Genomic DNA, 23,923 nt, shown 5'->3' with positions numbered 1-23,923 from the left:
CAGCCTGCTGACCACCACGACCTTCTGACCACAGCCTGCTGACCACCACAGCCTGCTGACCACAACCCACTGACCATGCAGGCCGTGCAGGGCTTCCTTCAGGGGCCAAGTATGGAATCTTGTCACTTCAATTAGCCAAGGCCTTTAATAGCAGACTCCACTAATTAATACATAGTTACACTCAATAAATAGAACAGTTTATTTATTGAAGCTCGTTGTGTAAGTGCAGGACTAAAAATTTAATTCCTGCAGTTGCTTAACTGAGCATGTGCTGGCCTAGTCAGCCAACTCCACCCTCCCTAATTACTTTCAATGAACAAATAAAGCTTTAATTAGTGCTGTCTACAATTAAAGGTCTGAGGCTAATTAGTTATTAGGGAGACAGCTGACTGGGAAGGTACATCCTCAGTGAGGCAAACACAAGCCTGACTGAACCTCAACTTTTACTCTCCCAAAGCTCAAACACAGCACTTACTTAACAATTTTGTTAAGCTCTAATTTTTTTTCTGTACCAACACATAAGAAACGTCAAATTATTTATTCACCCAAAGCTCTGCAATGATCATTAGGCCCCATGTAACTCCTGTGCACAGGAGATCTTCAGCTCAAAAGATCTCCAAGTGTAGCTACTTTGAGTTTCAATGTCATTTGTAACAATTTACAAGACAAAAACAAGAATAAAAAGAAGAGTTAAAGCCTTTATTTTTAAACTGGTTTCCAGTCTGTGGGGAAAAAAAAATACAGTTTGGACAGAAGCCCAAATTTCAGTCTTGCATGCAGCCGTGTTGTTCCAGCAGAGCTGTCCTGGCTGGGAGCTGTTGGCCACCATCAGCCAAACACACCTGAGCACAGGGGTCACTGCAGCCACACCTGGCAGGTCCTGAGCTGTCACAGCCCGGGAGAAGGTTCTTCAACACCCCCTTCTCCAGTGAGTGACACTCTGAAGGTACTGGGGGCTCCAGAGAGGCCCCACAGCAGCACAAACACCCAGAACTGCCTCCCGGGGCAGTGGGGAGTGTGAACACACACACACACACAACACCTGCCAGCCAGGGCTGCATCCACCTCAGCCTGTTGGCTCCTTGGCTGATCACTGAGAGAGAGATGGAGGTTCCTCTGCAGCAAACCCACAGTGCTGGGGTTTATGGCTCCCAGGGTGGGCTCCTCCTGCCATCCACCTCTGTCTCCACGTGGTACAGGACATCGGCCAGCGTGTGCTCCACCACGGCGCCCCAGCCCATGTCACTCATCTGCAGGGGGAAGCACAGTTAGCTCCACTCCTGGACAAGGAGGGACCATACAACCCAGGGCTGTTTCCCTCCTCAAAACAGTTCTGGCAGGGGGGAAATTCCAAGTGTTTCCTTAAACAACAATTCAGCCCCCTTACTGACAAATGAGGCCAACAATCTGCCAAGAGGAACAAGATAACAGCACCTATTATTTAATTAAAATTTAATTATTCACTTGGATATCTGTCCTTACATATTTTTAAACATAATCTTTTGGCTACACTGTCCAGGTACTGAGACTGAAGGACAGGTACAGGTGTGGTATGAATCACACCAAAACATCTTTGATTTAAACAATGAGGCTCTCAAATGGGGGGAGAAGCTTCAGTTTTACTTACAGGATTGTAAGTGATGTCTCTTGGTGGATACTTGAAATATGGCCCAAAGTTTATGGAAACCTGTGGAGCACATATTTTCATTAAATCTAAAAACCCAGAGAAATCTCCTTAGTCCTCCATCCTCATTCCTTCCTACTCCTGAGCCTCCCCACACCCTGTACAAGCCCACAGGAACAAACATTGCTGATGTTACTTCAGCAATTTGATAATCTTGTTACACATGTGAACAGCAAGATTGTTCCAGAGTCACTAAAATGATTCCCATCTTTCCTTTCCACTTGGCACACTCCCAGAGTGCCCACACTTTGTGCATGAACACACTTTGTGTGTGAAACTGATGGATTTAGGAATTCCCTTTCAAAGACCCCTCACTCACCGTGCAGCCTTTGTACAGAGAGATAGCAGGAAAATAAACCCCCTCAAAGATGTCCTTAAAGGCAACTCCTTGGCTGACACCATTTTTGAAGAATATGATCTGAAAAATGAAGGGTTTTCCCACTGATGGTGGCTGTCAGGACACAGCAACCCTGACAAGAGTAATGCCTGCTCCCTTGCACTCAGGCCAGGCACGAGTTGAAGTGACAGCAACAACTCACCTGGCTGCCAGGGGCTTGCTTTAGGCTCTTCTCTGCTTTGTCCACAAAATCTTTCTCTTCAAAGTACAAGTAGCTTTTGAATTTGATCAAAGCCTGAAAAAGCAGCAAACAATGTCAGGAACAAGCCTGAAATCTGTTACCTGTCACCTGCTCAGGGCCAGGTTTGCCTGGTGTCAGAGTACTTGTGAAGAGTGATTCCCACAGCTCAGAGATTTCAGAGCCAGGAGGGGAAGGTGAAAGGGGATGTGGGCAATCCCATCCAGGAGTATTTTGCTTTCTTGAGATCAACACTTTGGGCCTCTTCCCCAGGAACCACAGAGGTACCAGGGATGCACAGAAATGGGCATGAGTGAGGCCACAGCAACTCATTTTCCAGTTTTCCACCTGCCAATGCCTAATCCAACAGTGAACTTGCACCTCACCTTGTCTTTGTAGGTGTCAGGCAGGGATTTGGCTGTCTCAGTATCCTCTGGAAGGTTGATATAAAACCCCAGGACATCGCCCTGTCCGTAGCCAGAGGAATAGTGTTTCCCTATGGACTGGTGAAACTTGGTTCCCTTTTTGCTGCGCCAGGAGTAACTGAACTTGTCGTATCCCAGAGGGGCCTGGAGGTTCCCTGCAGAAACAAACCCTTCATGGTGAACACAGGGAGTGTAGCAGGAGCATCTGCTGAGAAAAGTTTTGCAAGATTATTTACCCAAGGGCTGTGACCAGCCTAATCTGGCAGCTGTGTCTGGAGGCATCTCATCCATGGAGATTTCGAAGTACCAGGCTCCCTTCCGCACGCCGTGCGAGGCCCTCACCATGGAATAGCCCTTCTCCCCAACCACAGTCAGCCTGTCATCAGAGATCTTCAGCTGGGGAGCTGCAGGGGAGCACACACTTGTCATTTTTAAAAAAGGCAAATGAACACAGAGGTGGATCTAAGCTCTGCACCTCTAAGCTCTGACTGGTACCGAGGGGTGACTGAGATGCCTCTGGAAGGAAACACAACTGCACACCCTGAGGAGCTCTGTACCTCGGTCATGGAGTGCCAGGAGGACTCGCTCATACAGACAGGCTCTGTACAGGTCCCCAGGAATTGGTTTTCCTGCCCAACAGTCCAGCTCCAGCTTTTCTGGGTCGGGGGCGTGGGGGTCAGGCTCGGCCAGGATGTAGCGATAGCCGTCCTTGTTGAAGGGGTGCTCCAGAGGGTACCCGTGGGGGGGCAGGCGCTGAGCTGCGAACAGCGGGTCACTGAAACACACAAACACCGCGCTGGCATCCCCAGGTGCTGGCACTTGTCACCCCAGGACACCCCCCTGCAGAGCTGTCCCAGTGCTCAGGGGCTGCACACTCCGAGCGCAGTCATCCACTGCAAATCATTGACAGCCTGTGACCCATCAGTCACTCATGACATCATCAGTGACATCATAGGAGTGACCCCCAGACACCCAGCCAGGGCAGAGACAGCTGAGAGGCAGCTTAGGGCATCACAAGTGCCACTGTCCCTGACTGGTACCCATCCCTGCACCCATCCCTGTGCCCACCCCTGTGTCCATCCCCATGTCCATCCCGTGTCCATCCCTGTGCCCATCCCCACACCCATCCTTGTGCCATCCCCATGCCATCCCTGTGTCCATCCCCAATGCCATCCCTGTGCCCATCCCCACACCCATCCTTGTGCCATCCCCATGCCATCCCTGTCCCTGTGTCCATCCCCCCACTCATCCCTGTGCCCATCCCTGTGTCCATTCCCGTGTCCATCCCTGTGCCATCACTGCACCCATCCTTTTCCATCCCCACACCCATCCCTGTGCCATCCCCATGCCCATCCCTGTACCCATTCCTGCACCATCTCCACACCCATTCCCGGGCCATCCCTGTGTCCATCCCCATGCCCATCCCTGCCCCTCCATGGCACCCCTGCTCTCACCTCCGGGTTTTCTTGGCCGTGCCCGTGGTGCCCCCGTCCTGCTGCTTGCGCTTGGCCCCTCTGCCCTTGCCGCTGCCCCCGGCAGCCATTCCCCCTGCACACAAAACCAGCCCTGCTCAGGAGCTGCCGCTGGCCAGCGCCCGCCCCACGGCATCCCCAGGACAGAGGGGCAGAGCAGCCACACCAAAGCAGCTCCTGGGCTCAGGTGCCTTTGGCCACAGTTGCTGTGAACCAGGCTTCACTGCCAAGGAGCACAGCAAAGCCCACAACTCTCGTGTGGCTTCTGGTCAGCTTTTGAGGCGTCTGAATTTGGAGCGGAAGCTAAAGGAGATTGAGCAGCGAAACAAGCTCAATCAGAGCTTTTCAGGTGAGAATTAAGAATCTTTTCTGCAGCAGCACTGGGATCCACTTCAGGGGCATTAATATTATTATTCTTATTATTGGAGATTCCAGTCACAGCCCAAATCACAGTCACCAACCCAGTGACCCTGTGCTGGAGGAACACTGACACCAACCAACAATAAGCACTCAGTGTTCAATTTCCATCTACAAAATAAAATACACCTGAGTTGAGGAAAAATGAAAAGCAAGAGGTGTTTCTCTTCAGTACTACTGAAATCAGTTCTGTGATTGAGCAGCAAATCAGTTTGAACTCAGCACTCAGTAATAAAACTGAGTGTAGGAAGATTACATGTCAAACTTAATCAAACTAACATCAGCATGTTTTAATAAATTAAATCATACATGCATTTTGTCATCCTGCTATTTCCAAAGATATCACTGCTGATTTATAAGAAAAACAACGGAAATTTCATGTACTGTAGATAAACACCTTCACAAACCACATTTGTGTGGTAACTAAAAATCCAGTCAGCTCTTCCATTACCAGCATTCCCTTACAGTGTAAGGGATCCAAACCATCCAGGGAATGCCATATTCTGCACAAACATGACCTGATCCAGCTGCACTCCCTGATTTCAGTGCAGCCAAACATTCAGGTTCTCCAGTTTGTCAGCAATTACTTGCCCAAAAAACCAATTACTTGCCCAACAAACCATTGCATTGTAAATTTCAGACCAATTGTTTAAGCATTAAAACTACAACATCAGGTCAATTGATACAGAAAAAAATAAACATAAGCATAAAATAAATAAACAAAACCTTTAAATCAGTCAAGTAGGGCAGAATATGGCAATTAAAAGCTTCTAACTACTGAGATTAAAGACTGGAATTGCTGGTTTGTATTGAAGTCCAACTGCAATCACATCAGGGCACGCTTTCATTTTTGATTGACTTTGGCTTCTAAGAGAATCGAGCAAGAAAAGCTTTGCACACAGCAATACTTAAGTTTTAGAAGCTGAAAGGTAAATATTCACCTCCCAGAGAGGCTCCACCTGCAAGAACAGAAGTGGCACCACATGTTTGTCAGTCTCCCAGAAATGGAACAAAAAACAACCAGTGCATGACATGGAAATAACACACCTGAGATATCACTATCCTGCTTTAAAAAGACCCAAATAACTCCTGCCTGCACTACTGGGATGTGTTTAATAAACATTATTAATACATAAACCCATTACCAGCTCATTTACTGCAGCAAGGTGCCTTGAGTACCCTCAGCAAGATGGGAAACAGGAAATCTGAATAACTCAAGGAGGTAATTTAAAACCATTCTAGGAGCAAAGTGACAAGCTCAGCCTTCAGCAAGCATCTTGATTTATCTGGTGACAGTCAAGAAGGGGCTGAACCTTCCCAAGACACAAAGTTAATCTTTCTATAAAAAGGCACAGTGAGACTGTTCTGAGTGTAAGCATAAGCTCAGTTCACAGGACAGTTAAGTGCACTGGGAAATGCAGCTTAGTCCCAAATACCCAAACCCCCCCTGAGTAAAGAACTTGCCATTTAAGCTTCCACTCGTGGACACAGCATTGTTCTGTTTCTGGTTGTCATAGGCTGGACCAATATTGGCAAGATCCTGCAGGAGATCAAATGCTTTGGTCAAAGGGAACACTCTGAGCCTGCTGGGGCTCCCACCCACCCAAGATCTGTCCCTTGGCTGAGCAGAAAGGTATCAGTGGGACCCCCACCTTCCTCCTGTCTCCCATCCCATACCTGGTCTAGAAGCCCAAATTTGGGGTAATCTTCCTCTGGGTCTTTACTGCCTGGATCTGGATGCTCTTTCACCAGGAACACATCTCTTTCTTTACACTAAAACAGAGGAGTTTTAGTTACACAAGGTAAGCTCATAACAAATTGATTAACAAGTGTTTAAATCACAGTAGCTCCTATTAATGATACATCAGCTACCTAAGAAGCATCAGCAGCTCTAAGCCCAGCCCTCAGCACACTCAGATGTCAGAAACCCAAATCTATGGATTTACCCTCAATCCTTACCATGGTTTTGACAATATTATTGGGCCAGGTCATCTTCCCAGGCCTCTGCCGTGTTGTCATACACTCCCAGTATTTATCAATAAAGGGGATAATATCCTGTAGGAACAGAAAACATTTCTGTGAGCTCCTCCTCTTGCTGGCTGACACCACCAGTGCTGTGAGCTCCCAAAGAGCCAGACCTTATCCTTGGAGAACATTGTTTTGGGGTGCTCGTCCTGGGTCCTCGACTGCCACGTCAGGTTGGCCAGAGCACTAAGGCACATTTCCTTCAGATCTGAGAAACAAAACACCCCAATTACACCTGGGGGGAAAATCAGACACCCAGACACAGTGATCACCCTGAGAAGACTGCAAAACCTCCCAAATTCTGTCCTGACTCAGCCCTCCTGAACCAGTTATACCACCTTCATAAATCAGCAGCAAAACAATTTTAGAAGAAACCACACATGGTTGTAAATATGGGATTTTGGGTCATTTTCCAGAAGTCTCAGCAGAGCCCACCCACTGATTTCAGATAAAACCAACCCTCCAGGGTGATCTTGCACAAAACATCTCCCAAGGAGCTGTTCCCAAACTCACTTGCTTGTTTCCTCAGGAAATAGGTGTTCCCACTGTGGTGGCACACGTTGCAGTGGAAGCTGTAGTTGGTCATGAAGGGCAGACAGGACCTGGGGAAAAAGCAGCTTTGTTAGGGCTGAGTACAGTGTAATTATTGCCTCAGGTTCAAGAATCCCAGAATCTGTGAGGCTGGAAAGGCCCTCTGAGACCAGTCTGTGCCAAATCCCCACCTTGTCCCCAGCCCAGAGCACTCAGTGTCACCTCCAGCCCTTCCTTGGACACCTCCCCTTGTCCTGTCCCTGTTCCCTGGAGCACAGCCCAACCCCCCTGGCTGTCCCCTCCTGGCAGGAGCTGTGCAGAGCCACAAGGGCCCCCCTGAGCCTCCTTTTCTCCACACTCAGCCCCTTCCCAGCTCCCTCAGCCCCTCCTGGTGCTCCAGCCCCTTCCCAGCTCTGTTCCCTTGCCTGGACACACTCCAGCCCCTCAATGTTCTTCTTGGAGTGAAAGAAAATCAATTATTCTTTACTACACTGGGTTAAGAAATTAATTACTCCAGGTTAAAACCCAAGCCACAAGGTGCCCCCTGAGCCTCCTTTTCCCCATGCTCAGCCACTCCTGGTGCTCTAGACCCTTCCCAGCTCCACACCTTTCCCTGGACATGCTCCAGCCCCTCAATGCTCTTCTTGGAGTGAAAGAAAAGTAATTATTCTTTACTGCACTGGATTAAGAAACTAATTATTCCAGGTTAAAAGCCAAGTATTCCAGGTTAAAACCCAAGCCACAAGGTGCCCCCTGAGCAAGCTGAGCTCCCTCCCAGCTCCCTCAGCCCCTCCTGGTGCTCCAGCCCCTTCCCAGCTCCGTTCCCTTGCCTGGACACACTCCAGCACCTCAATGTTCTTCTTGGAGTGAAAGAAAATCAATTATTCTTTACTACACTGGGTTAAGAAATTAATTATTCCAGGTTAAAACCCAAGTATTCCTTCCCTCCCTAAAAGCACAGACAGCCACCAGGCTCAGTGGGATTTCATGGGGGGGCCTTTATCACGGACAAAGCTTCATTTACACAACACACCAGTTCCCAAGCGCTCAAGGACACGGGCAGGTCCTTGGGAACTCAGACTCCAAACACTCCACTTTAAAGCCCCGTGCTGGCCCTGCCAGCCCTGCTGTCACCTACGTGGTGTCGATGCCGAAGGTGTCAGCTGTGAACCACTTGGTGCAGATGCCACACTGCAGCTCGATCTCGCCCAGCTGCCGCGCGTTCTCCTCGTCCCCCGAGCCCCCCTGGGCATCCATGGCTTCAGCGCCATCCCCGGCAGCGTCCTGCAAACGGAGCAGAGCCAGGAATCCAACAGTGCCCGGGGCAGGCAGGAATCTGAGAGGGAATAAATCCTTTCCCCTGACCCACGGCTCCGCTGCGAGCAGCCTGGAGCTGTTTTGTACACTCCACTCGTGAGGGTGAGCCACACGGCTGGAGATTTAACTTCCAAAAGAATCCTTTAAGGAAGCAAGGCTGGCGCTAAGGGATGCTCCCCCCCGGTGGCACTAACCCCTCCGTGCCCATGGCACCGGCACCTACCAGCGGCTCCTTCCCGTTGGCCGACTCGGTCTCCAGGGGCGCGCTGGCATCGACCATGGCGGCGTCTCCCTGCCAGGGCACAGAGATCAGAGCGGAGCCCGCACCGGCGCTCCGGGGCCCGGGGCCTGGCGGGACTCGGGCTGAGGGAGCCCCGGAGGGCCGGGACCCCCATCCGCGTTCCCATGGTAACCGGGCCAGGTCCCGCCGAGCCCGTCCGGCCCGGGCAGCGCGGGGCTCCCGCTCAGGAAGGGACATACCCGGTCTCGGCGTCGGTGGCGGGCGGCTCTGGCGGCGCCGGGGGCTCCGGGGCGGGGGCGGCTCCGGGGGGGGCTCGGCGCCCTCAGCCGCCGCTGCCGCCGCCATGTTCGCGCCGCTGCCGCGAGAAGCGTGGGGATCTCGCGAGACTTGGCGGCCGCCGGGAACGCGCCCCCTGCCGGCGGCCGCCGGGAGCGCGCCGCGGGGCGGTGTGACGTCACCCTGCGCTTGAGTGACGTCACGGGCGCGGGGCTGACAGCGGGGGCTGAACCGGGAGCGGGTCCCGGTGCCCCGCGGGAGGAATGAGCGCCTTTTCCCCCGGGATGGACTAGTGTGCCCTCTCTGGATGCCCTGCCCCAGAGATTGGGGGCCACGGGTGCCCCCGGTGCTTCTCCGCCCGCCAAGGAGCGCGGCGGGACTGAGCGGGCTGGGGATGTGCCCGGGCCGCTCGTCCCCGGGCTCTGGGGACAGCGGTGGCATCGCACAGAGCGGGGGTGGCCGCCCCCAACACCCGGGCACAGGGAGAGAGGGACGGAGAGGGGTGGTGGGGACGAGCCCAGAAGGGATGGAGGGACAGACGGACGGGGAGAAAGAGAACTGGAGGAATGCAGGGATGAGGCAAGGATGGATGGATGGATGGATGGATGGATGGATGGATGGATGGATGGATGGATGGATGGATGGATGGATGGAATGATGGATAAGGCTGGAGGCAGCAGGGGAAGGATGAAGAGAAGGACAGAGGGAGAAAGAGTAGGGCGGGGGACGAGAGCAAGGGAACGGGGAGGGATGGCCGGGGGTGGATGGGGGCGGAGGGGAGGGAGGACAGAGATAGGGACGGAGGGATGGGAAGAGGGACGGGGACAAGAGGGGAGGGGGCTGTCGGGGAGGGGGGTGCCGGGGCCGCCCGGGGCGGCGCTCGGGGCCGCTGTACAAATAGGGCGGCTGCGGGTGGCCCGGGCAGACATGCGGGTCCCGCTGCGCTCCGTGCCCGCGCTGGCGCTCTGCGCCTTCGCCCTGCTCCGCCTGGGCTGCGCTCCGGCCCGGGCACTCACCTGGGCACCGACCGGAGCGTCCCCCCGGGCATCGCTCACCTGGGCACCGACCGGAGCGTCCCCCCGGGCACTCACCTGGGCACCGACCCCCGCCCCAGCCCGTGCCCCGCCGCGCTGTCCCCCGCTGATGCTGCAGCTGCTGCGCGCCCCTCCCGCCCCGCTCCGCGCCGCCGCCGCCGCCGCTCTCAGCCTCTCCCCGCACGGTGAGTGGGGCCGCGGGCATCCCTGTCCCGGGACCGGCACCGTCCTTGAGCATCCCTGTCCCGGGACCGGCACCGTCCTTGAGCATCCCTGTCCCGGGACTGACACCGTCCCTGACCTTTCCTGTCCCGGGACCGGCGCTATTCCCAGGACAGGCACCGTTCCCCGGTGACCCTGTCCCAGGGAGCACCGTCCTTCCTCCCGGGATTGCCGCTGTCCCCGAGCCTCCCTGTCCCGGGACCAGCGCTATCCCCGTGCATCCCTGTCCCGGGCATCCCAGCCCTGCCTGAGGCTCTGGCCGCCTCTCAGGTGGATCCAGCTGCTTTCTGCCGACCCTCAGGCTCTCATGGCCGGGCTGGTTCCCGTCCCCTCCCAGCTCTGGCACCCCTGGCACCGCTCCCCTCACCATTCCCTTGCCTTTCAGGTTCCTTACAGAACGGCTCTCGCTGGGCGCTCTCCTTCGACATGTCCTCCCTGTCCAGCAGCCAGGAGGTGAGTCTGGCTCAGCTCCGTGTCCGCCTGCCCGGCCTCTCCCGCGCCCACAACGCCTCCCTGGACATCTACCACAGCCAGCGCCGCAGGTGCCGCCCGGACGGCTCCTGTACCCACCAGCTCTTCCTGGGCACCGTGGCTGGCACCCCCTCTGCCACCCAGGCCTCCTGGAAAGTCTTTGAGGTCACCAACCTGCTGCGGGGCTGGCTGCACCAAGCCGTGCCCGCCGGGCAGCAGAGCCGGTGGGAGATGAACGGCTCGGCCGCTCCCGCCGCACCGGGAGGCAGCGGGGACGTGGCAGACAGCGTCCTGCTGCTCGTCTTCTCCAAGGACAAGTCTCCAGGCGAGCACAGCCTCATCAGGACGGCCGAGACCTCCAAGTACATCATGCGGGAGAGCGGCTGGCGGGGCGCGGGGCCGCGGCGGCAGCGCAGGACCAGGATGGAGAGGCAGCGCATCAAAGCCAGCGCCCCGCGGGAGCAGGGCCGGCAGCAGGGCCGGCCGCTGTGCCGCAGGGTGGACATGCTGGTGGATTTCGAGCAGACGGGCTGGGGCAGCTGGATCGTGTACCCCAAGAAGTACAATGCTTATCGCTGTGAGGGGCTGTGCCCCTCGCCCGTGGATGAGACCTTCAAGCCCACCAACCACGCCTACATCCAGGTAAGAGGGGGCTGCCCCCGCATCCCCCGCGCCCCCACACCCCAGCAGGGCCATGTTCTGCCCTTCCCGTGTCTCCCACAGAGCCTGCTGCAGCTCTACAAGCCCAACCAGGTGCCGTGTCCTGCCTGCTCCCCGGTGAAGATGAGCCCCCTCTCCATGCTCTACTACGAGAGGGGCGAGGTCGTCGTCCGCCACCACGAGGACATGATCGTCGAGGAGTGCGGCTGCAACTGAGGCAGCCCGTGCCCGCCAGGAAGGCGCACAGAAGTGCCCCAAGGACCCAGGAGCACTGCACGGAGCAGCAGGGTGTCCCTGAAGCTGGCACAGCCCTGGCTGGCACAGGAGCTGGGGAGGAGAGGGTGCCCGGCGGTTCTGCTGCGCTGCACGGCCGCAGTGCCTGGCTGGATCCAGGCTCCACGTGGAAAAGGCCAGCAGGCACCTCCCTGTGGCTGCACCCCGTGTTTACCAGGCAGCTGGAGGGTGCCCTGTGTGGGACAGAGGCAGGAGCTGAGGTGCAGGGCTCCCTGCCATGGCACGGCTCAGGCAGTGCTGCTTTTCCCAGCCACGGGAATCACCAGGAGCCAGAGGTTCTCAGGACCCTGCAGCTCCAGTGTCTGGCCATGCTGAGCATACACACCACTGGGGTTTTCAATTCCCCCTGGGGTTTAAGCGTTTCTTCCAAGAATTTTATTCTATTTCTATTAAAACTGTCACATTTCTATGACAACTCAGACAAGTGAATGTATTTGGCAATGTCCAGAGCCCCAGCTGGCAGATCCAGGTGGGCAGATGTTACAAACAAGTAACCACAGCTCTGCTCGAGCCTTTTCCCCCTCATTGGACGGGCTGGTAGTGAAAAGGCCACAGCTGTACAGTTCACCAATAAATTATATCTATTAAAAATGCCCATTGAGTTCTGCTGATTCTTGCTGTTGATGGCGTGCCAGGGTGTGAGTGTCCCCTTGTCTGTGTCCCCTCTCTTGCACCCAGAGCTTCTCCCTGCTCTGAGAGCAGGTGAGCTCTGAACTACCAGAGTGAGAGGTTCAAGAGATGCTGGAAAGCTCCAAAACTCACCTGAGATAAGGACAAAGATATTCCCACCCTTGAGAGGTTGCTCAAGAGCAAGGGAGGCACCTGCAAGCATGGAAGGGGAGGCTGAAGGGATTTTCCTCCTTTATTTACCCCTCGGAGATAAGGGAAGGGCCGTGCGCTGTAAGAGCAGGGAATTCTGAGCCGTGTGGTGCAGGCACCCTCCGGAGGGGTCCTGGGGCTGGGGGCGATGCTGGGGTCTTGAGCGCTCTGGGGTGAGAGTGGGTCCTGCATGGCAGCCCTGGGGAGGGGGGAACAGTCCGGGTTTGGCCAAATTGATCAGTCTGGGTTTGGCTGAATAGATCAGTCCGGGTTTGGCTGAATAAATCAGTCTGGGTTTGGCCAAATTGATCAGTCCGGGTTTGGCTGAATAAATCAGTCTGGGTTTGGCCGGGTTTGGCAGCCCCGGGGAGAGGGGATCAATCCGGGTTTGGCTGAACAGATCAATCCGGGTTTGGCAGCCCCGGGAGGGGGGAGTCAGTCCAGGTTTGGCCGAACTGCTCAGTCCGGGTTTGGCCGGGTTTGGCAGCTCTGGGCAGGGGAAATCAGTCCAGGTTTGGTGGAATTGATCAGCCTGGGTTTGGCCGGGTTTGGCCCCGGGAGGCAGCCGGGTTTGGCAAGAGAGAATAGTCGGGTTTGTAATTGATCAACCGTTTGGTAACTCCGGAGGGGTGGGCCAAATTAAGCAGTCGGGTTTGGCGGTTTGCCGAGAGGATCAGTCGGGTTTGGGCAACGGATCAGCTCGGGTTTGGCAGCCCGGAAGGGAGAATCAACCGGGTTTGGCGAGGCGGGAACAGTCCGGTTTGGTCGAATTGATCAGCCCGGGTTTGGCAGCCAGGGGAACAGTCCGGGTTGGGCCAAATGGATCAGTCCGGGTTTGCGGGTTTGGCAGCCCCGGACAGCAGGGATCAGTCCGGGTTTGGCAACCCCAGGACGGGGGATCAGTCCGGGTTTGGCCGGGTTTGGCAGCCCCAGGACGGGGGAATCAGTCCGGGTTTGGCCGGGTTTGGCAGCCCCAGGACGGGGGAATCAGTCCGGGTTTGGCCGAACTGCTCAGTCCGGGTTTGGCAGCCCCGGGACCCCCAGGCTCACAGCCGGACGGGGACACGACTCACTCCTGCAGACCCCCGGGCAGCAGAGGGGACGGGCGGGACCCCAAGCCCTGGTGGCCCTGGTGGCCCTGGTGGCCCTGGTGGCCCTGGTGGCCCTGGTGGCCCTGGTGGCCCTGGTGGCCGGCCCTGGGCCATGCCCAGCCCGCCCCTCCTGGGAGCAGCGGCCCCCATTCCACATCCCGACCCGGGCTGATTATCCCCAATCCACATCCCGGGCGGCGGATAAACAAAGCGTGTCTGCTGCTCCCCCCCCAGCGAGCCCTCCCCGGGGCCGCTTCCATATTCCGAGAGCTTTCACACCGCCACCATCCCGTCATTAGAGGGTCATTTGCAGGAGCTGTCAAGGGTGGGCCGGGGGCGCGGGGCTGACCCCCGGCAGGAGGCAAAGCGGGAGCCTAGGGGATGTAAAATTGCAGCGTTTTGCCTCTTTCTGCGCGGTTTTGCTGCTCACAGAGGGTTCCAAAGCAAGATTCAGTCCCCCAACGCCCCCCGGGACCCCTGCCCCTCCATCGGGTGCCGTATCTCTGCCATCTCTGCCCCTCCATCACGCCTGCCTGGAATCCAGCAGAGGGTTCAAAAAGTTGTGGCGGGGCAGGGGGAGGCAGCAGCCCCTTCCTGGGAAGAGCCGCTGGTGGAAAAATAAAGGCTGGGATTCCAGGGCTGTAAGGAAAACATCAAAGTGCGGGACAATGACAATAAAGTCGGGTTTAGGCGAGGATCTGCCAGGCTCGGGATGGGAGGAGGGACCTGACCTGAGCTGGGAGAGCTCTAGCCCTGCTCCTGCCCCAATCTACATCGGCTGGGGGACACAGGAGCCCAGACAGGAGGACAATAAAGTGGGGGGACAGCCCCGGTCCTGCCCAGGAGCCTTCAGCATCCCAGGGCTGGGGGAACTGGCAGGTTCGTGCTCTGGGAAGGGCTGGCTCGGCCAGCACAGATTGCTTTGGACACGTGAAAAGGAAAGAGTGAGAACAAACAGAGCCAGGGTGGTATTTGTACAAATGGTGCATTAAAGCACGAGCTGGGGCAGGCAGGTGGCGTTTGTCCCGCGGCTGGGACAGAGGGACACGGAGCAGGACACGGGGACGCCGGGTGTGCTGCTCTGCCTGCTTGAGACAAAAAGGGGCTGGGATGGGAAATGCAAGGACAACGCCAACTTGTGCCTGGACCTCCCTGGAGCATCCCAGCTGTGCCTCAGCCACCCACGACTGCCTCCCTCCCTCCCACTGTGCACAAACTGGGCTCAGCCCGTGCAAAAAGCAGCTCCTGGGGCTGGGAGAGCAAGTGTTGGGTGAGGAACAGGGCCTGGGGGAGCTGGGATGTGCCCTGGAGTGCTGAGCTGCTCCTGGAAGGGCTCCAAACGTGAATGCAGGAGGGAGATGTGCCCCAAAACCGCCTGGCTGAAGGATGGAGCAGCTGGGGCTGTGAGGGGGAAGGGAGGGAGTGAAGGGTGAAGGACCAGAGCAATGGGATGCTGACACCACTTGGTCCCACACCACGGGTGGAAAGGTTTAAGGGATGGACTTGGGACAAATTGCAGCAGAGCAGATGTGCTCTGTGCAAAGTGGAACTGAACTGAGGAGCTTTTTTGAGATCACAAAGCAAAGATTTAATAAAAGAACCCCTAAAAATAAGGAAGACCGTTGCTACCGGGACAACTTTTAACAAAAAAAAGTCTCTGAGGGACATGACACACATTTATTTGAGTAATTTTTGGTTACCATGCTGTACACTTCCATGCTTGAATAAGTATGAATAAATATGAAGCATTTAACATCTCTTATTATCATGTTGTGATAACATCCCCTCATCACATCGGGGCTTTGGTCAGGCTCTCTGTGCCCCTAAAACGATCCCAGAGCAGATGTGCATATATCCTGATCACACTGGGGCTTTGGTCAGCCTCTCTGTGCCCCAAAGCAATCCCAGAGCAGATGTGCACATCCCCTCATCCCCTCATCCAACTGGGGCTTTGGTCAGCCTCTCTGTGCCCCCAAACGATCCCAGAGAAGATGTGCACATTCCCTGATCACACTGGGGCTTTGGTCAGCCTCTCTGTGGCCCCAAACGATCCCAGAGCAGATGTGCACATTCCCTGATCACATTCAGGCGCTCTGTGCCCCAAAACGTTCCCAGAGCAGATGTGCACATATCCTGATTCTTCTCACACTGGGGCTTTACACTCCCCAAACGATCCCAGAGCAGATGTGCACATCCCCTCATCACATCAAGGCTTTGGTCAGGCTCCCTGTGCCCCACCACGGTCCCGATGCACCCATGGCCCCAGGGCCCGCACCCAGAGCCCAGCAGGACCCCGGTGACACCTGGCCAGGTGTTTCACAGGGTTTCCTCCCTCCCTCTGGCAGAGGCACCTGGCGCTTTGATGCTCCCACATCTGCATAAGCTGCAGATACCGATGCAAAGCTGCCAAAGCTGCCGGGACACAGACAAAGCATTAACACCTCCAGCACGTGTTACCTCTCCTGCAGGTGGCAGGAATGGCATTTAAGAGCGGTACCTGCAATACCTGACACCCCCAAACACCAGGCAGCCGCTTCTGTACCAGCACCAAAGCCCAACTCCAACAGCCACGGCTGGCCGAGGCTGAAATCAGCTCAGTTCTCCCCAAAACTGCCTGGACATGTAGGGATGGCACCTCAGGGAATCCCAAAATTGCCTGGATGTGCACCTTGGGAGATCCCAAAAGTGCCTGGATGTGCAGCTTGGGATGGCACTTCAGGAGATCCCAAACCTGCCTGGATGTGCAGCTTGGAATGGCACCTCCGGAGATCCCAAACGTGCCTGGATGTGCAGCTTGGGAGATCCCAAAAGTGCCTGGATGTGGAGCTTGGGGGATCCCAAACCTGCCTGGATGTGGAACTTGGGGTGGCACCTTGAGGGATCCCAAAAGTGCCTGGATGTGCAGCTTGGGAGATCCCAAAATTGCCTGGATGTGCAGCTTGGGAGATCCCAAAACTGCCTGGATGTGCATCTTGGGATGACACTTTGGGGGATCCCAAAAGTGCCTGGATGTGCTGTTTGGGATGACACTTCAGGGATCCCAAACCTGCCTGGATGTGCATTTTGGGATGGCTGGAGGATCCCAAAATTGCCCTGACGTGCCGCCCTCAGCTTGGGATGGCACCTTGGGGGATCCCAGCACTGTGTGTCCCACCAACCCCACAGCCCTGGTGACACAGGGACACTGCTCAGACACACAGGCCAGCGAGGGTGACACCAGACAAACCCACAGCAGGGCAGTGATTCCTCATTTTGGCTGGGACAGCAGGAGAATCCCCAGCACAAGCACAGGGACTCAGCCCTGCAGAGCCTGCCCAGCCTCTCAGGGCTGTTTCATTCTTCTCTGCACTGGGGGAACTTTGGGGAAATTACCATCAACACGGGAAGTTTTCCTAAACCTAAACCTGCAGCTGCACCACAGCCCAGCAGTGCTATTTTAAACCCAAACCAATTTAGAACAGAAAAAAAGTCAGTCCCAGCTGCAGCAGCTCCTCTCCAAACCATCCTCAGAACCCAACTGGCGCAGCTGAGACTGATAAAGCCACACCTGAGGGCAATAAAATTTGGATTTGTTCCCATTAAGGTTCCAGAGAAACCCTTAAATCTTATCTTTGAGAAATGCGGGTTTATCTGCAGCAATTGCTTTGTTCTGTTACTCATTATTGAGGGTTTGCATATCATAATGTCACCACCGAGCATCATTAGCAGATATTTAAATGCTATCTGCCAAAGCTGCTGTGCACAGACACTCCCTGTGGTTTGGGAAGTCTGAAGTTCAGGATTCTCCTCCTGTGAGATGCTTCCACCCCCCAGCAGCAGCACAGCAACGTTTTACAGGCTCTGTGAAGTTTGAGAAATGTCCAGACCACGTTTATCAAACCTCACAGAGGCTAAAAATGAAGATATTTCCTCTGGGGATACAAATTAGACCTTCCCACAGCAAAATTAATTAAAATTATTTTAAATTTATTAATTTATTAATTTCTCTGATGAAAATTCCCCTCTCAAAACCAGACTGATTTTGTTTCTAACCAAAAGCTCTTCTCCCTGCCCACCACAGGATAAAAAAAGAGAAGCAAGGCTAAAGCAGCAGGGAAATTCCACCACGGATCACAAACCCAAGCAAGAAAAAGAGAATGGCAGGGGCAAAGCTGGAGGGCAGCTCAGCCCTCCAAGAGCCTCCAGCTGAACTGAGCCCAAACATTCCCACCTGCAGCTCAGCCAGGCTGCAACACAAACTGGGACAGATCCTTCTGGAAGCACTCAGGGCAGTTTTTGTGTCTGTTCTGGGGTAGATTTGGCTCACCAAAACTCCCCCAAGGACCAAGGTTGCTTGCAGCCCCAGGGGACACAGTTTAACCCCTCAGGTTGGCAGTTTCTTGCTGAAATAAGGCACAGAAATCACATTTATTGCATTCATCTCCACACCAGGAGACTCCACGTGATTTTTATTTCTCCCTTAGATTGCATTTTTATTACTGTAACAATATTATGTGACAGATCCTTCTGGAAGCACGCAGGGCAGAGGTTTTGTCTGTGTTCTGGGGGCAGATTTGGCTCACCAAAACTCCTCCAGGGACCAGGGATGCTTGCAACCCTAGGGGACTCCATTTAACCCCTCAGTTTGTTGCTGAAATAAGGCACAGAAATCACATTTATTGCATTCATCTCCACACCAGGAGACTCCACGTGATTTTTATTTCTCCCTTAGATTGCATTTCCGTTCCTGGTACAGTATTAAAACGATTAACAAAAAGCATAAAACTGGAACCAAAACCAAGGTTGGGGGAAGAGTTTCTCCTGCAGCACCCTTGGCCTGGCCCCTGGAACAGGACAAACTCTGCTCTCCTGAGGGAAATCTGCCTTTCCCAGAGCAGGAAGGCACTCGAGGCATGGCTGGTGGGAATCCTCCAGACAAGTCCTGCTGCTTCACTGCATCACTCCAAGGCAGGTGTGTTAGATGTCCATGTCAAACTGCTCTTCCTCACCTGCTGGGAGGGACAAAACCACAGGTGAGGCCCCAAAATTCCACATTAAACAGCAAAGATGTCGGGGAAGGAGTGGCTGGCAGCTGTGCTTCAAGAAATGGGGTAGTTTGGGTTTAAAAGCTGCATGCAGGCAGCAGGGTTGGTGTGAAAATCATCTTGTGAAGCTGTGCTAAAGGTGTCACTGCTGGGGGGGGATGGATCTCCCTCAGACAGAGAAAATGCCCTTTAAATAATGAATTCTTCCCCCTGGATTTCCTTGTAACAACCCCAGTGAGGACAGAACCCAGGCAGGCACATTGCACAGCCCTTATCCCACAGCCTGACAGGCAGGACCTGCTCCTGAGGACAAAGATTCAGCATTTCAGGGGCTCCCTTGAGCCACTTCAGGTCACAGCATGAGGCAATCCTGACTCTGGAAAGGTTTTCCTTGCAGCAAGCACACAACAAGAGCCTTGGGATCTTTGCTTTTAGAGAGAGGAGATAAATACCTGCACTTGGTAGGTTCAGGTTGCATCAAGAAATAACCTCAAATAACTTTAAAAACCATTTTTCAAGGCAACATTGGCTCGTGTTGCTGCAGCAGGGCCTCAGAGAAGTGTCCCTGTCACAAAACAGGGTCAGAAACAGGAATTTACCACTCGGGCTGATATTAAAAACCCAAGTAAATCGTACGGCAGCAGGGGGGGGGGGGGGGGGCCCCCCCCCCCCCGCCCCCCCCCACCCCCACCCCCCGCCGGGGCCCAACTACAAACTTGTTGAATTGTAACTTGAACCTCCAGCAGCTGCAGCAGGCCCCAGCTCGGGGAAGCGAGCCAGTGGGGACCTATCAAATTACACCTCAAAACTGCAAAGTCACAGCAGGGCTCCCCATGCCTCTAACCAGCAGCTTCCCCAAAGGCTGGAATTTGCTGGGAATTCCTTCCAGCTCTAACAACCAGCAGAGCTTCCCAAATGCTGAATTAATGGGAATGACATCAAATTACACTTCAAAACTGCAAAAGTCACATTGCTGAAGGACCACAGTAGGATCAAACAACTACAAAAAACCCTTGCTGCCCCTGTGAGCCCATTGAGACTTTCCAAGAAGTTTCTGGAGAATTTCCTGGCTCCACTCCAGCTCTGGAACTTCTAGGAACCAGCAGAGCTTCCCAAATGCTGAATTAATGGGAATCCTATCAAATTACACCTCAAAACTGCAAAAGTCACATTGCTGGGGATCAAACAACTGCAAAACCCTTGTTGCCCTGTGACACTGAGCCTTTCCAAGAAGTTCCTGGAGAATTTCCTGGCTCCACTCCTGGAGCTCTGGAGCTTCTAGGAACCAGCAGAGCCCCTCAGAGGCTGCCTGGGCTCTGCTGCCTGCACTCACCTGCGCTCACTTTCTCCTCACAGCTCTGCACGTGGTGATTTTCCAGCTTCAGCTCCTCCACGCTGGGGCTGGTGACTCCTGGAATGTCGGGAAGGTCGGAGGGAGGGGTTTTGGCACCCGGGGAATTGCGGCATTCCATCAAAAACTTCCTGTCATAAATAATCCTGGTACCTGGGGGGACAGCACACGCTCAGCACTCCATCATTTTTAAAGCCTCTTACAGCCCAAAACGCTCAGGGATTGGGTATTTAAGTGATAAATGTGATGCAGCACTTCAGTTTTCACAATTCTGGGTGCACTGCCACTAAAGGTGACACATCAGAGGCAGGCAGGGGCTGGAAGCAGCAGATCCAACCCTTTCCACCTTGCCCAAGGTCACAGCAGCCCACAGAGCAAACAGAAAATTGAATTTAATTCCCACTCGTGGCCAGAAAGCTGCAGGTGGACACACAGCAGGGCAGGGCTGTGTGAATTCCTGCATGGACACTTCCCCTGGCACAGCAGCACTTACACACACCTTGCTCAGGGCTTACACAGATGGTTAAAGCTCCAAAGCTTCACCAGGAACCAGCCAGCTCCAGCCTCCAGGCATGGATTTCCAGGAACAGCACTGAACACTGTGTTCCTTATAAAGGAATTTCATGGAAACTGCTCAAAAACCACAGGCAGAACAGGGATCCCTCCAAACAGCCCACACAGCCTTAAGCCAGCAAGGGCTGGAAAACAGTGTTTGCTTCCCCCTCTGGATCAGGTGTGTCCTGCTCTGCTCCTGTTCCAGCCCCAGGGAAAGAGATTTGTCCTTGTGCCCTCCCCAAAAGTGTTAACTAAAGTACACAAGTGTGGGCAAACAGCTCCTGCCACCGTCTGTCCTGGAACAACCAACTCCCTTTGGTTTGAACACTGTAAATATACAATAAATCCATAAAACAACCCGTCCAGCAGCTGTGTTCCTATGGAGTTTGGCCAGGGAGTTCTTAAAAACACCAAAAAACCTCTCACTGGTGATTCTGAACTCCAGTTCTTTCAGGAGGATCCATCCCTACAGTCAGCTGCCTGGGAGAGGGGTGTGAAATTCCTGGGAAGCTCCAGGAGGAGAGGACAGGGATTCCTGGAACTGCAGCTCTGTACCAGCACTGGGAGCTTCCACCTTCCTCCAACAGAGCTCCTGAAAGGCAGGGGGACGTGGCCAGGAGGAGCAGGACAGCCTGGGCAGGACAGGACACCCAGATGGGGCAGGACACTCAGATGGAGCAGGACAGGACACTCGCTGGAGCAGGACAGGACACCCAGATGGGGCAGGACAGGACACCCAGGTGGGGCAGGACACTCAGGAGCAGGACAGGACACTCAGGGGTGGGGCAGGACACATAGGGGGAGCAGGACAGGACACCTTGGGCAGGACAGAACATTCAGATGGGGCAGGACACTCAGATGGAGCAGGACAGGACACTCAGATGGGGCAGGACAGGACACCCTGGGCAGGACAGGACACCCAGATGGAGCAGGACAGGACACTCAGATGGGGCAGGACAGGACACTCAGATGGGGCAGGACACCCAGATGGAGCAGGACAGGACACTCAGATGGGGCAGGACAGGACATTCAGCTGGAGCAGGACAGGACACTCAGATGGGGCAGGACAGGACACGACACCCAGATGGAGCAGAACACCCTGGGCAGGATAGGACACACAGCTGGAGAAGGACAGGACATCCAGATGGAGCAGGACAGGACACCCAGCTGGGGCAGGACAGGACATCCAGATGGAGCAGGACAGGACATTCAGCTGGGGCAGGATAGGACACCCAGATGGAGCAGGACAGGACACCCTGGGCAGGACAGGACACTCAGATGGAGCAGGACACCCAGCCCAGGCTGTCACAGGTACCAAGAAGCTCCTGCACCCACCCAGAGCCCCATTCCCCGCAGCTCTGGGTGCTGCCAGGCTGTGTTTAGCAGGAAAATCCACACACCACAGGATGCTCTGCTCCCCTGTGAGCCCCCCAGCAGCTCTGAGCCCTCTCTCCCTTCAGCACCCACGGTGTCCCCAGCACGGTGTCCCCAGGAGGGCAGGGACAGCCCCGGGCACTGCCAGGTGGGCACAGCCCGGCTTCTCCTCCTGCTCCAAACACGCAGGAGACAAAGGGCTGCCAGCCCCGGAGGGCTCATTGCTGCACGCTGCTAATTGCTCATTTCATTTCATTTCTGCTGTGCTAATTGCTCATTTCATTTCTGCTGTGCTAATTGCTCATTTCAATTTCATCTCATTTCATTTCTGCCGCGTTACTCACGGCTGGCGAAGGCTCCCACAGGTGTTGCTGGAGCCCTCAGCGATTCGCTGCTTCCAGAGGAGGGAAAACACGGCCAAACCAACCCCAAACCCGGCCAAAACAACCCCAAACCCGGTCAAAACAACCCCAAACCCGGCCAAAACAACCCCAAACCCGGCCAAACCACCCCAAACCCGGTCAAAACAACCCCAAACCCGGCCAAAACAACCCCAAACCCGGTCAAAATAACCCCAAACCCGGTCAAAACAACCCCAAACCCGGCCAAACCACCCCAAACCCGGCTGTTGTGCACACACCGGCCCCGTGAGTCAGCAGCGCCACTTCCCCTTCTCCCCTCGCCATTTAACCCCTGCAATCCTGCGGGACAACAACCCCTCCGTGCCCTCCCACGGTTTGTTTTTCTGGTTTCACCATTCCTGCTGCTCGCACCCACCCGGACAGGGATGCAAAGGGGAGATCCTACAAGGTGTGGGGGAAAAAAAAAATCACCCCAAAATCACCCCAAAGCCCGGCTCGGCGGCAGCAGAGGCTGCTGGACACTCCCCACACTGACCTTGTGCCACCATCTGGAGCTGGGGCCGCTTCTCTGGGGGCCAAAGTGCCAAAAATGAACCCCCAGAGAGGGATGGGGACACACAAGTGCCAAAAATGAACCCCCAGAGAGGGATGGGGACACACAAGTGCCAAAAATGAGGGATAGGGGACACAAAACCTCTCTGATAGAGGAGCCCTTGGCATAATCAGTTTATCACTTTACTCGAGGACAAGTCCCTACAGGAGGTTCCTCTCCTGGCCAGCAGACAAAGAGGGAAGGAGCCCATGGCGTGTTTGCAGCAGAGCATTGAGCCTCCAGAATTTGGAGCAGTTTGGGGTTGGAAATAAAGAAATAAAAGAAAAAAGCCCCCAGGCTTTGCTGGCTGCCCGGGCAAACAGCAAATATTAGAGATTACAATTAATCAGTAACCACGGGGAGGCCCAGGCTGCTCCCTGCGAGGCTCCGCCGTGTTCCCAGCACGGAGCCGCGGGCAGGCGCTGTCCCCTTGTCCCGGTCCCCAAACCGCCACCGAGCCCCGGGACCGGGCGGGGGCTCCCGGTTCCTATCCCGGGACGGGACGGGAGCGCTCCCCGCCCCTCAAGAACCGAGCCCTCCCTCCCGCGCTGTCCCGGCGCTCACCGCCCGGCGTGGTCCCGAACACGGTGCCCCCCGGTGTGGTGCTGTAGTCGCCGGGCGGCAGCGGGGCCCCGTCGGGCAGGGCGAGGCACTTGCCGGGACCCGGGATGTCGCGGCTGGGCGTCTGCCCGTGGCAGCAGCGGCCCGACATGACGGGACCGGGACCGGGACCGGGAGCGGGAGCGCGACCCGGAGCGGCACCAGCGCTGCCGCCGCCGCCCGCCCGCCGCTTCCGGCCCGGGCCACGCCCCTTCCGCCGCGGGAACACGACCGGGCGGGGCGCGGGCGGTGGGCGGGGCTTACACCAAGAGTGGGAGTGGTTTAACGGGAGGAGGCGGGGTTATGCTAATTTAGTAGGTCCGTGCGGGGGGGCGGGGTTTAGCCCGGACAGGGGTGGGGCTTAACGCTAAATGGGCGGGGTCTGGGCGGGACCCTCTTTTTCTCCCATTTTCTCCCTTTTTCTCCTATTTTTTCCCTTTTTCTCCTATTTTTTCCCTTTTTCTCCCCTTGCTCCCCCGTTCCCCCCTTTCCCTCCTTTCCCCCCTCTTTC

General features: G+C 55.4%; 3 protein-coding genes across 4 annotated transcripts; 1 reads left to right on the top strand and 2 right to left on the bottom strand.

Annotated features, from left to right (window-relative positions):
• Positions 1 to 678: 678 nt before the first annotated feature.
• Positions 679 to 8,987, bottom strand: ASH2L (ASH2 like, histone lysine methyltransferase complex subunit). Its single transcript, XM_030964346.1, has 16 exons — positions 8,927 to 8,987; positions 8,670 to 8,739; positions 8,268 to 8,413; positions 7,112 to 7,200; positions 6,712 to 6,806; positions 6,533 to 6,628; positions 6,251 to 6,346; positions 6,038 to 6,113; positions 4,139 to 4,232; positions 3,242 to 3,459; positions 2,921 to 3,088; positions 2,646 to 2,839; positions 2,224 to 2,316; positions 2,004 to 2,102; positions 1,628 to 1,687; positions 679 to 1,250 (listed from the first exon to the last, which is right to left on the bottom strand). The coding sequence occupies exons 2-16, from the start codon at positions 8,724 to 8,726 to the stop codon at positions 1,143 to 1,145; spliced, it is 1,689 nt and encodes a 562-aa protein (XP_030820206.1). The 5' UTR covers positions 8,727 to 8,739; positions 8,927 to 8,987; the 3' UTR covers positions 679 to 1,142.
• A 903-nt stretch (positions 8,988 to 9,890) lies between these two features.
• On the top strand, positions 9,891 to 11,566 carry NODAL (nodal growth differentiation factor). Its single transcript, XM_030964347.1, has 3 exons — positions 9,891 to 10,182; positions 10,605 to 11,332; positions 11,414 to 11,566. The coding sequence occupies exons 1-3, from the start codon at positions 9,891 to 9,893 to the stop codon at positions 11,564 to 11,566; spliced, it is 1,173 nt and encodes a 390-aa protein (XP_030820207.1).
• A 6,429-nt stretch (positions 11,567 to 17,995) lies between these two features.
• On the bottom strand, positions 17,996 to 23,610 carry EIF4EBP1 (eukaryotic translation initiation factor 4E binding protein 1). Of its 2 annotated transcripts, none has more exons than XM_030964352.1 (3): positions 23,377 to 23,610; positions 19,912 to 20,082; positions 17,996 to 18,545 (listed from the first exon to the last, which is right to left on the bottom strand). In XM_030964352.1, the coding sequence occupies exons 1-3, from the start codon at positions 23,522 to 23,524 to the stop codon at positions 18,511 to 18,513; spliced, it is 354 nt and encodes a 117-aa protein (XP_030820212.1). In that variant the 5' UTR covers positions 23,525 to 23,610; the 3' UTR covers positions 17,996 to 18,510. The 2 variants fall into 2 exon arrangements, with proteins under 2 accessions (XP_030820212.1, XP_030820213.1); XM_030964353.1 differs by having other exon boundaries at positions 17,996 to 18,542.
• Between the last annotated feature and the right edge of the window lie 313 nt (positions 23,611 to 23,923).

Source organism: Camarhynchus parvulus, chromosome 22, assembly GCF_901933205.1.
Source record: "Camarhynchus parvulus chromosome 22, STF_HiC, whole genome shotgun sequence".
Classification (NCBI taxonomy): domain Eukaryota; kingdom Metazoa; phylum Chordata; class Aves; order Passeriformes; family Thraupidae; genus Camarhynchus; species Camarhynchus parvulus.
The sequence above is the reverse complement of the archived record's forward strand: the minus strand, read 5'-3'. Positions and strand labels throughout refer to the sequence as shown.

Bases quoted from the DNA above. Each gene is read 5' to 3' on its own strand.
- EIF4EBP1 (XM_030964352.1), bottom strand. From the start codon at position 23,524: ATGTCGGGCCGCTGCTGCCACGGGCAGACGCCCAGCCGCGACATCCCG. The intron at 20,083-23,376 runs GTGAGCGCCGGG...CTGTCCCCCCAG, and splicing joins GTTCGGGACCACGCCGGGCG to GTACCAGGATTATTTATGAC. The intron at 18,546-19,911 runs GTGAGTGCAGGC...TGTCCCTCCCAG, and splicing joins TGAGGAGAAAGTGAGCGCAG to CAGGTGAGGAAGAGCAGTTT.
- NODAL (XM_030964347.1), top strand. From the start codon at position 9,891: ATGCGGGTCCCGCTGCGCTCCGTGCCCGCGCTGGCGCTCTGCGCCTTC. The intron at 10,183-10,604 runs GTGAGTGGGGCC...CTTGCCTTTCAG, and splicing joins TCTCAGCCTCTCCCCGCACG to GTTCCTTACAGAACGGCTCT. The intron at 11,333-11,413 runs GTAAGAGGGGGC...TGTCTCCCACAG, and splicing joins CCAACCACGCCTACATCCAG to AGCCTGCTGCAGCTCTACAA.
- ASH2L (XM_030964346.1), bottom strand. From the start codon at position 8,726: ATGGTCGATGCCAGCGCGCCCCTGGAGACCGAGTCGGCCAACGGGAAG. The intron at 6,114-6,250 runs GTATGGGATGGG...GATCTCCTGCAG, and splicing joins AATTTGGGCTTCTAGACCAG to GATCTTGCCAATATTGGTCC. The intron at 4,233-6,037 runs GCAAGTTCTTTA...TTTTGTGTGCAG, and splicing joins CACGAGTGGAAGCTTAAATG to GGGGAATGGCTGCCGGGGGC.